The sequence below is a fragment of the Pangasianodon hypophthalmus genome, chromosome 7 (assembly GCF_027358585.1).
Source record: "Pangasianodon hypophthalmus isolate fPanHyp1 chromosome 7, fPanHyp1.pri, whole genome shotgun sequence".
In the NCBI taxonomy this organism is placed as follows: Eukaryota; Metazoa; Chordata; class Actinopteri; order Siluriformes; family Pangasiidae; genus Pangasianodon; species Pangasianodon hypophthalmus.
The window spans coordinates 24,457,501-24,469,729 of record NC_069716.1 but is presented as its reverse complement, the minus strand read 5'-3'; the positions used below and the strand labels follow the sequence as shown (position 1 = coordinate 24,469,729).

Here is a 12,229-nt window from a genome sequence, read left to right as displayed (position 1 = left end):
ATGGGAGATATGGGAGGAAGTCAGATGCAGAAACTAAACATTACCTAACCTGTTCTTTTGCACATGATGAGGGCAAGCTGATTTATCGTTTAAGTCATCCTGAATGATACCACAGGTTGAAGATTAGGTGTAGGTATGCTGAGAGCAAAGCAATGTGGAATTCATGCGATATTTGAGATAGTTTGTAATCTGTATATTCCTTGTGTATATTCCATATAATTTCCTCATGCAGGTCTTTGTGCAGTTCTTGGGAAGAAAACTGCAGTGCATAGTGTTGCATCATCTGATAAAAAAAGATATATCTGGGTGTGTGGTTTCATCTAATAATAACAAGCAGATGGGTGAAAAGTCAAAGAAAAATTTCCAAACTCAGGACAATAAACGTTGTCATATTTTAAATAGATTATGGACTCATTAAACAATGGAGAGGTGGTTATTGCAAGAGTACTTAATTATGACATGGAGTTATAAAAGGTATGATATTTCTAAAAGTAATGATGTAGGGCACTCCTGAGTTATATACCTGACAAGAAACACGTCTCCATTAACAAACCGGTATCTGCTAGAGACAAAGGCATAGCTGAGTAATGGCCCCAAGCTCCTCAGTGTCTCGCTTACAAAAAAAAAAAAAAAGATGTCATGCTTCAACCTTGGTGAATTATTTACTGCCTTAAAACCAGCCGACCCAGTTGCTCCCCTCCATAAACTCGACATGAGGGACAAAAGTCATTCAGGTCTTACAGCCTTGTACAAATTCTGCATAGTGGCAGCATGTGCTGTAGTTTCTTTTTTATAAAAAATAAAGTAAAGCAACTTTTTTTTAAATTTATGGGTAAAGGAATTAAAGGGGAAAAAACACAAGGTGCTGGGCAACCACATGTCAACATAACGGCTTTAATGCACCTTGACACAGAGTCTCTGGAAATGTACTGAAGCAATAAACGCCATTCTTCCAAAAGATAATCTCTCAGTTGTTCTTTTGATGATGGTGGTGGAGAGCGCTTTGTAACACATCACTCCAAAATCTCTTGTAGGTGTTCATTTGGGTTGAGATCTAGTGAGTGTGGAGGCCAGAGTATATGATTTACATCCTTTTCATCTTCATCAGACCATTCAGTGAGCCCTCATGCCCTGTGGAACGAGGACAGGAATAACTTTATACTGATTTACAGTGACCCCTCTCTATAAGGTCCAGGCTTCCAGCCCTGGTCCTGGAGTACCTACTGTCCTGTGTATTTTAGTGTTTGTTTTGGTTGATTAGTGTAGTTCAATCAGATGTGTTGGGAGCAGGAAAAAAGCTAAAATGTATAGGACAGGGGGTACTCCAGGACCTCAGTTAGGAACCTGTGCGATGAGGCACTCCTGGTCCTGGAGAACCCTCCATGTCCTGCACATTTGAGTGCTTCTCCTGGTCTGATACACCCACTTCAACTTAAGAAAGGGTTGTTAAATTAGCTGATTGATTGAAACAAGTGTGTTAGGAGCATGGAAAATACCAAAATGTGCAGGAAAAGAGTTGGGAACCACCAAAGCATGCTATAACAGAGCCAACAGTTGCCGTTTTTTTTTTTTTTTTCCTTTAATTTGTCACACGTCTATGTCCATCACTGGCACGTTTTCTTGGTCACGGGGGCGCTCTTGTCTCAAACATCACCCTTAATCTCGGGTTGAACAACGAGTCACAGTGATGTTTCAAAATCTTTCAACTAACCACCATTATCTGATACAGGTTTTCCTTCATAAAAAAGACAAAATGAAACTGCGCCACTATAGGTAAGCGTTGTTATCAGCCATTATCTTTCCACCTGCTCAAACAGGTAGAACTGAATATATGCAAACAGAAGACAGTAGGCGGAAATGCCTCAATCCGGAAGTCAGGCATGCACTAGTCATCGTTTGGAAATGATTTTTTTTTTTTTTTTTTTTGGAAAAATTATCCAAACAAGGAAGCTAAACAAGCACATTTTTTAATTAATCGAAGACAAATTCAAATTAGGTGATTTTCTGGTTGATTTTTTTTCCTTCCTTCGTGTAACAGGTGCCTGTGGCCGGACCACGCCCCTACAAGTTCTAGCTCATGAATTATTCATGAGATACTAATAAGTTGGTTGCTAAGAAGTGAGTCTGGAAAGAAATCAGAAGCTAGTAGCGCTTAGCTGGACTCTCAGCGGGGGAGCTAAGAAAAGTTTTATCTTATCAGACACCTGGATATTATTTTTTAATATATATATATATATAAATATATAAATATTAAAAATGTCTCCCTCAGTGTCCACTCGCTACTTCTCGGAGAAAGAAGTGGCGAGGCATTGCACGAAGGAGTCATGCTGGGTGCTGGTGGGGACGCGGGTGTACGATGTGACCAGCTTCCTGCGGATGCACCCGGGCGGAGAGGCGCTGATCTTACGCCGCTCCGGGAGCGACATCAGCGGGCAGCTGGACGGACCTCCGCACCGGCACTCGGAGAACGCGCGGCGGTGGCTGGAGCAATACTACATCGGTGAAATAGACAGGGACTGCACACAATTTCCCACAGAGGTAGACACTTTTATTTATAACATCATATGTAATATTACAACTAATTAATTAAAAGTTAGACTCAAGTTTGAGGAACAGTTTCAGAGTTGACAGCTCAGTTTATTTGACAGAACTTATCTTAGCAAATTCATTTTATAGTGCACTATGTAGGGCGTGAAGCGTCATTACATTACACCCTATATAGTGCGCGTGTAAAGGGAGCCATGTGTAATTCGGCTGTTGTCCTTGGTGCACCTGTTTATAGCTATTTGCAAACTATTTGCTGAGGTTTTAAAGTATGTTAACTTGTTTGTTAATGCTTGAAGGCTTGAGAATCCTGTAGATCAGTATTCACCACCCCTCCTGTCTAAGCTGATTTCCACCCCCATATCTACCACACCTGATCCAGGTGATCAAGGTATTCAGAGAGGTTTATGAGTCGGATCAGGTGTGTAAGGTGTGGGTGGAACTGGACTCTGCATGGAGGGTGGTGGCCTCAGCTCTAGACTGTTTATCAGTTTGTGACAGCAGGGTAATGTATGGCTGTGTTGCTATAGCAGATGTACAGAAAGGGCAACAGTTGTGTTGATTTAGGGTGACTACTATCATTCCACACAAGGAGTAGGCTATTATTGATTTTGATTAGGTGACTAATATCGAGGAGAGGGCATGGCATTTGATATTAGGTGGCCTGTGAACGCTCTTAGCATTAGGGAGTGTAGGCTGCCATGCATATTGTCCAGGCCAGGGACGAAGTTTTTAAAACAGCCCCTAAGGAAACACACATATACAGTACACACCCTGTGAAATGTAAATGATTGTAATGCATAATCAAGTCAAACACATTCTAACGAGATATTCAGTACTACTTTAAGACATTTGCCATACACTTTGTTGTGTTAACCAGTTCTTCTTTCTTTGTTATTTTTTCTTTTCTTTTTTTAGCAAACTTGCATGACTGAAAGCAAGACCTTCTACGTATGAGAAAATGTCTGATTAATGAGAAAATTCACGCATCACACAGAATCATTTAAAAAAAAAAAAAAAACAGGAAATATGGACTTTGCCGTCATACATTGCTGTCATAGTTTGATTAAATATACATATTTCAGACAGTTTTATTCTGCATGTCACTGGAATACTAAACCCTCCTGGGCGCCTCGCTCCGGCCTGGGCCCGGGATAGATTTCCTGGTTCTACCCCCATGAAGGTAGGGCTGCCTGTGTGTTATGTTATATATATTAGGAAGCATACAGGTGCCTCTCTTTAGGAAAACTCTACTAGGGAACCTAATGTTGCGTCTTGTTAGAAAAACAACCTGTAGTCCCCATTAGGGAGCCTACCTGCCCTCTGCATTAGAGACATTCCTGGCACTTTGCGTTAGGGATCCCATGGGCATTATTCTTCAGAGACCAAGAGTGCAGCTTGGTAGGGACCCTAAAGGAGCTCTGTATTAATCCGAGTATGTATCTCTTTTAAGGGTGCACCTTCATTGGGGGCCTACAAGAGCATGTACTCCTTATTAGGGAGATTATAAGCACTGATTTTTTTTAGGGAATTATCTTAAAGGGACAACAAAGGCTCAACTTTAGGGAATCTACAGGTGCTTTAAGAGTTAGGGAGCACACACACACTCCCCGTTATTAAATATAAGGGTGTTGTCAAGTTTAGGGATAGTAGCGACGCCCCACATTATCTGTCCATTACGGATTGTCCTCATTGGTGAGACTAACCGTGGTCCATATTAGGAAGCCTACATGCGCTCTGCATTAGGGAGACAAAAGGCACGAGTCTTCAGTGAGGCTATGGATGCTCCTCATTAGTGCACGTTAGGAAGCCTACAAGCCAACTCATTAGGGAGCCTACAGTCTATGTGTACCTGTCTCGGAGACTACTGGGACCATCAGAGGGCTCTGCTCTAGGCAGCCTACAAAGCTTTTCTCATCAGGTAGCCTACAGTCCACACACTGGATTTTTCCTTCCAACACTGTTCTGTTGTCCTGTTTGCACTTGACGCAGTCCTTCTGCATCGTGTCAGGAAAACAGAATGACAACGAAACCCACTTGACTTGAATTAGGGTACCTACAGGCACTTGGGATTTACAGCGACTTCAGTTCTTTAGCATTAGGGAACTTTGATGTTTGTGTATGTATGTATGTATATATATATGAGTGAGAGAGATGTATGTGTGTGTGTTTAGGATATTTCTAAAAAGACATTGCATCACTTGACACATCTTTGCTACTGTAGTACAAGGGGGTGAGAACTTGTGAACTGCACACTTAATAACAATGTGTTTGTGTGTGCGTGTGTGTGTGTGTGAGAGAGAGGGAGTGAGAGACCAACACAGAGAGAGACAAAGTATCAGACTGGTCTGGCTTGTCTGTCCCTACAGAGATATTCATGCATAGCCCCAAAAATAGCTCTTTTGAAAGATTTCCATTGTGCTCCTGTGAGCAGTCGGTGTTGTCCATGGTTGGCTTTTCATTCATGATCTCGTTTCCGCACTGTTTGGGTACAGTGTGGTCAGTGGACACACATTTCTTAACATTTGGGAGTTAGTGAATATCATGGTCTGGCCTTTATAGTGCCACTCTGTATGATGACAGGATTTAAAGCACATGCAAATAAGTGTATGTTTTCTGTGTGTGTGTGTGTGTGTGTGTGTGTGTTGGAGGGTGGATGTAAGGATGTGCATTGTCATGTCCAGCCTGAGTCTGCTGCATTCTTTATCCATCTCGGCTTGTTCATTGTTTGCAGTGAAAAAGCATCACCCTTGTTTAGCACTCGCTTGTACAAGCTGCTACTGTGGACCTTATAACCTTCAGCATTAAGCTGTATGTGTGTGTGTGTGTGTGTGTATTGGAGTTCAGGGTTATAAACGTTCTTGCTTTGACCTTGCCAGTGCGTGTGTGTTTTAAGAGTGTGCGGTTATGATTACACACATGCAGCATCCTATAAGCATCTATTGAAATTTCTGAGGATATACAGTATGTCAGCTTATATACGTGCCGCCGAAAATATACATGCTCTGTTAATTGCTCTATTGCCTAGCGAGTTTGCGAGTGCAGAACCCAGTGCTAGTTCACACCAGCAAGCGACATGTCGCTCGTGTTCCTGGAGCTGCTACTGTTATCTCTTGTGGGCGTGCACTGTCCAGCATTGTGTTTTTTTGGGTTCTGATGAGAAATACTAGTAGCTATGCATAGCTATAACCAATAATAATAATACACAAATGAAATAATACATGAAATGCTGTGAAAATCAGTTGTTTGATTTTCATGTTACATAAGCTTCTTACTGGTTTCGTTGCCAGTAAGCAAAACAAGTAAAGCCTATTAGCTACATACACTCACCAGCTGCGCCAACGATCTCTGCTACTTCCTTCCAAGCTATAAAATTAAACCATTGTTATAAAGTTTTCTTCCTTCTTCGTGTGTTAAATGGGTAATAGTAAATGGGATTTAATTGCAGGTGGGAACTAAAGTTGTGAGTGGGGAAGTGAAGAAACGTTAGACCACACGCACCATAGAATTGGCCCGAGGAATCATTCATTCAGTCCAAATTATTCGATTTGGATTTGTTGCTTTTTAAAAAATCTGAATTCAAACGGTTGCCGTTTGCCATCGGCACTGAAATCTCAGCTTCGTGTCATGTAGGGACACTTAAAAGGAAGTCGCTTTGTCACCTGCCAGTGTGAACGAAGGGTTAGGTTGATGTTATGACAAGTGTGATTTTTGGCTCTGATCACCCTTGTTTTTTGTACTATTTTTTTTACCATTTTCCCTTTATGGATTTAAAAAAAAAATTCCGATAGTTCATTCTTTTTTACGCTATTAATTTAACAAAGGTTATGCTTATAACTAAGCATTCAGAGTCAATGATGGCGATAGCTTGTAGAAATCCAAAGCATAACATTGTGGCATAACATACAAATGACAGGTGTTTAAATCGAATATGTTTGTTCAGACTGTAGATGTATCTGCTCGCATATCACATTTCCTCACATACTGTTGAGACTGTTGGGATTTTGCTGGATATTATACTTGCATAAGGTCTGTGTCAAGTCACACTTCTGTCTGTATTCAACACAAAAAAATATTGGGACTGATATTCATGTCACTGCTCTCTTGGGTTTGTTTTTAATGAAAGAAAACAAAAGTCCACCTTTTTTGTTGTTCATTCTCCTGCTCTGACCTGCATTCATGCATGTTTTCCTCCATGTTGTTATTCTTGTCACATATTTGTGAGGTGAAGGGTGGCATGCACTGAATGAAGACGAACACACGGAACGCACGTCGAGAAATAGTTTCGAATAGTTTTCGAAACCACGTCAAACATGACCTGAATCAGATTGTTTTTTTTTTTTCTCCCTGTGCCATAGTCTTTTCTGGATAGCTCAAAACAAATCGGATTATTGCTGTTTGAGCACTGCCGGAGCCACTTTCCAATCATCAGAGCAGATAGCCTATGTCGTATTCTGATTAGGCACCACCATCGCAGATAACTGTGTAATTTGGGAATGGAAAGTTTCTCTCAATCAGTGCGTGTTTAGGTAACAACGCAACACCACACGGAAAATATTTCACTTCGGTGGAACTTCATTCACAACTCAGTCGGTTTCAAAGAAATATCAGCATGCAGCTTTGACCTTCACAGATGGATCGGATCCTGTATATTTTATAGACATATTATAGATGCAATACTTCCTACACTGCACGACAGTAGATAGTAAAATTGTAACACTTTCTGCTTTACGTGCCAGTGTAATAAATTCTTTGTAAGAATCATTGGTGGTGATTTTAACACACAAAACAACCACAGGTATATCTGATTAAACAAGCTCAACATGATGGCTATTTAAGCAGTGTTACTTTTGTTCTAGTCTTTTCTTGCACTGTGAGTAAGTAAGAAAGAAAAGTAAAGGAAATCATGTATGTATGTATGTATGTATGTATTAGGCACGTATCTGAATTTGAGTATATTACTTGCAATGAACAGATAATGTGTTCTAAGCAGATACAAATACAGATACGAATAGGAGATGCACTATTTTAATTTTTTTTAAACTTGCAAGAATGGTTCACAGGGCATCTGATTGAGACTAGAAGTGTGCATTGGGACTGAGATCCTCTGGGACGCAGACAAAAAAAAAAGTCATGCGAGCAGGAGGATTTTACTTTCGTGCAGGTGTGAGCAAGCAGATTGACGCTCGTGGGAAAAAGAAAGAGCATGCTCATTAACATTAACGATGCACTTACAGAGTTCATTCATTCATCCTTAGTAACTGCCTGGTCAGGGTCTTGGAGGTTTATGTTAGGCTACTAGTTTGTTTATATTTTGAGAAAAATATCAGAAAATATCAGGGGCCGGTACAAACCCGATAGAACCTGTGTTGCTGCTGTTGCAATTATTATTATTATATTATTATATTATTATTATATTATAGTCGTAGTAGTAGTTGTAGTACTCATAGGAGTAGTAATAGTAGTATTAGAACTAACACATGGCACATTTTAACTGGTACCATTCCACTTTCTTGCACATTTACACAACATCTGTGTGCATTGTTTGCAGAGTTTGTTTACATATTTTGGTGTAGAGATAAGCTCCGTCTTCTCCTTAATAGATTTTGATTAAATTTTTTTTTTTTGCACTGTGGTTTTTTTTTTTTTTTTTTGATTATGTTTACGTGTAAATGTTTGTTTTTTTCCCCACGACTGTAACACTGCAGTTTCCTTCAGGATCAATAAAGTATCTATCTATCTATCTATCTATCTATCTATCTATCTAAACAAATATATAAATGCAGAGGCAGGATTTAAAAAAAAATTATTAATAATGGATAATAACTGGAGTGATGTCACTGAGGTTGAGGAACTATCAGAGCTTGTCTGAATTCACACTTAACAGTTGCAGACACGGATAGTGGCACTGCATTACACCATAGATAGATAGATAGATAGATAGATTGTGAGGACATTCAAAAACATACAAATCGCACATAGTGTACATATGTGATAGCATACTTAACGTTCTCACTAGACTTGAGTACAACCTTTGACATAGTGTGCCATTGTATTCTTTCACAAAGGGCCATTGGACTGGCAATTTTTGTTCAGCAGGGCTAATTTGATTATATGATGGAAAGAAAACGTTTCAGTCTCCTCTCTATCTACACCTCCACATTTTTTACTATTAAACAAGGGGTTCCTCAAGGCTCAATTCTGGACACCCTGCAGTCTTTTTTGTTTGTTTTGTTTTTTAATGATTTATAGACTTTCTCTCTGATCCATTCTGCTTTGATTCAAACAGCTTCCTCAGGCTAAGCAGTGATATTTTTTGACTCAAAAAACACAAACCTTTTTTGCTGCCATGGAGTCATTGAATGTTATGTAAGGAATAATACATGACAGAGAGTGTTGTTTATGACAGGAAAATTATCTACATGGGGGTGGAGTGATTCAGCCAGATGCCAAGTGGAGTTACTGTTACTACCCCAAATTATATGGATTATATTCCAATAACAGCACATCCAGAATTGTTTTATTCCTCTTCTGCCACAGCAATTTGTATATATAATATATTTATTCTGTGTAAACTCTAGAGACTGTTGGGCGTGAAAATTCCAGGAGATCAGCAGTTTATGAAATACTCAAACCAGCCCGTCTGGTACCATCAACCATATCTGTCAGTCTAAACTACCATATAATCTCAGTCCTGAAGAAGGAAGTTTATAGCACCACTCATAGTGCTATTGTCCTTTGGTCTTTCGTGGTGCCTAAAGTTCAAAGGTCAAACACTTGCCTCACATAGTGCACGTTCTCAGTTACAGCTGCCTCAGGTGGAATACCAAAAACCTGCCATGTTATTCACTGATCCACACACTATTCAGTCATACATACTGGCTCCACCTATATGGCTGAAATGTGTTGAGAAGTTCACAATGTCACAAATGTGTTTGTGCCCCAGCGGCCATCGAACTGCACAGGAATCATGGGGTCACGGCTTCAGCTGCCAAAACCAGCAGTGTAAACGGTTGTGATTGTAGTCGGGTGATGTAAGCAGCTTTGAGTGGGTACATAGGCATGTAAAAGTCAGTGTAATGTGCTTCATGCACTATTCATGGATTTAGAATATTTATTTATGTTTTTTAACCAGATGAAATTTTAGTGTACCTCTGCCAACCAACAAGTCTAGTCCTTGTTATTACTAATTCGTATACCAGAACTACTCTTAAAATTTACTTAAAATGTGAGGGTGGGAAGCAATTGAAGAAAAAACATTTCAGACATTTGACCTTGCTGGATGCTAAATCCTACAAACATTCAACCACTCGTTCTTGAGATATCATGCTGACGAGAATCTCAGACAGACACACACACTGATGGATGAACGGAGGGTTGAACCAATGATAAAAATCATAGCTAGCGATGAAAGTTGGTCTTGAGTTCCTGACCATGAAGGTGTAAATAAGGTCTTTGTATAACAAACAGGAAAGAAGCTATTAAAATACATATATATATATATATATATATATATATATATATATATATATATTTCAGATATTTGACCTTGCTGTGACCTTGATCCTGTTTGAATCAATTCCAAAATCTAATCAATTCATCTGCCGGTTGCAGAAATAATTCCATATAAATCCTGCAAACTTTCAGCCATTCCTTCTTGAGATATCACACTAACGAGAACCTCAGATGGATGAACAGATGGAAGGACGAACATCTCAAAAGCATAATGACAATCCCATTCAGTGGAGGAAACATAAAAAAACAACATTGTGTTAGTAAGTTGTTGGGCCACAATGAGCTGCCAGAAAAGATTCAGTGTGCCTTGGCTGCTTTTTTTTGTTTTGTATTTTTTTTTTGATGATTTTCATGATGGTAGTGGAGAGTACTGGCTAATATGTCACTCCAGAATCTCCCAAAGATCTCCAGTAAGGTTGAGATCTGGTGAATGTGAAGTCCAGAGCATATGATTTACATCATTTTTCATTCTCATCAAACCATTCATTGACCCCTCTTGCCCTGTGGATGGGGGCAGAGTCATCCTTGAAGAGACCACTCCCATAAAAAAAATGTTTCATCATAGGATCAAAGATGATTAGTCAGTAGAACTTTGTAGTGATTTGCTTCTCTTTAAGGCGACAAGTGGAACTGAACCCTGCCAGCAAAAACAAGTGCCTCGCACTGCATAACAAGCCAGCAGTTATTTCCTTTCATTTGTGAGCCATCCCACAGAAGAATGCACGAGGGCAGGGATCAGCTCTCCAGTGCACTCTCTGGAATGCCCTTGCTGCATGGATATGAATCTCATTTCTCTATCAATAGCCTTTTTGTTTTCACACGCCTGCGTAGAGGCCAACATGTGCACCAAAATCTTCAAGATCTTTATCTTTCACTTAAAATCCCAAGTCCGATCGGAAAGGTCAGTGTAATCTTTACATGCCGCATGGCTGATGAGTATCATGTGGCCGTAGTAAGGATGTTGTTTATACCATTTTGCATTGTTGTGGTGACGGGAAGTCGCTGCTGTTGCTTTGCTACTCTTGAGCCTCTGTGTGTTGTCCCTGTGGGGTTCTCTCTGTACTGCTGGATAAAGACATAGAGAGAAAGACAGGGAGGAAGTGAGAGAGGTTAGAAAGAGGGACAGGCCATGAAGCTGATCAGTGTAGACAGCATAGGCAGCGTGGCTCAAGTACTGATTAATTACTACGTACCACCAACACAGCTGGTGTCCTCACGACTGTTCTTCAGGGACTCGGAGCATCACTGTGTCACTAATTGCATGACGGTACAACTGCCTCGCCTGGAGGATGGCCTGCTGGGTGAAAGCATCAGGCAACATTCCCAGTGGAGAAATTGAGAAATTGGCCGTGACTGTATCAGTGCTGATAGTTGAGTTTTGCCTCCTGCTGAGTTCCTAATGCTTTCAGGGGTGTCGGTCTGTAAGCAGGAGTGTATAGAGTGATAAATGCTAGGAGAGCTTCATCATGTGCTAATACACTAGAAGAACACTAAGTGTGTGGTCTCCATCCAAATATCTCCATCCAGATATTAGAGGGATGTAACTCTGGACGCATCAGCAGGTCTTGGAAGCTGAAACATTAAATAGCAGAACTACACTGCATTATTGATCAAGAGGCTGTCACTTTGGGACTGTGAACAAACTACTGAGTCTGACATTTCATCATCACAAAGCAGCTTTACAGTAATCTGGATATAGATTTATATCTCTAATAAGCAAGCCAGAGGTGACAGTGTCAAGGGAAAACTCCCTGAGACAACATGAAGAAGAAACCTTGAGAGGAACTAAACTCAAAAGGGAATCCATCCTCTTCTGGGTGATGCCGTATAGTGATCATATTTTGATCTAATTTCCCATCTAGCACTCAAATTTGAGTCAGAAAATTATCACTGTTGTAATTTTACCATGTACATTTATTTATATGATGCTTTCCCAAAATGACAACAATCATTACGCAGTAATACACTGAATATGGTTCTATTAGCCATTTAGCTGACAGGATGTGATGACTGATCTATGGTTAAATACCATGCACAGCTGTCAGACTATTACGTACAAAGCAACATGATGTTGCAAACAAGATGGCAAGATGGGCAAATATTTGTGCTTTTAAACAGCAAGCAGTGAAACTTGTGGTAAGCTCAAGGAAATTCGAGGCAAAGGTTTCAC

General features: G+C 40.1%; 1 protein-coding gene across 1 annotated transcript in view; it reads left to right on the top strand.

Moving 5' to 3' along the window:
* Positions 1–2,119: 2,119 nt before the first annotated feature.
* Positions 2,120–12,229, top strand: part of fa2h (fatty acid 2-hydroxylase) — a 36,283-nt gene continuing 26,173 nt past the window's right edge. Inside the window, exon 1 of the mRNA XM_026946480.3 lies at positions 2,120–2,538. Coding sequence (XP_026802281.1) covers positions 2,257–2,538 — 282 coding nt within the window. The 5' untranslated portion in view covers positions 2,120–2,256. The remainder of the gene's footprint in view (positions 2,539–12,229) is intronic.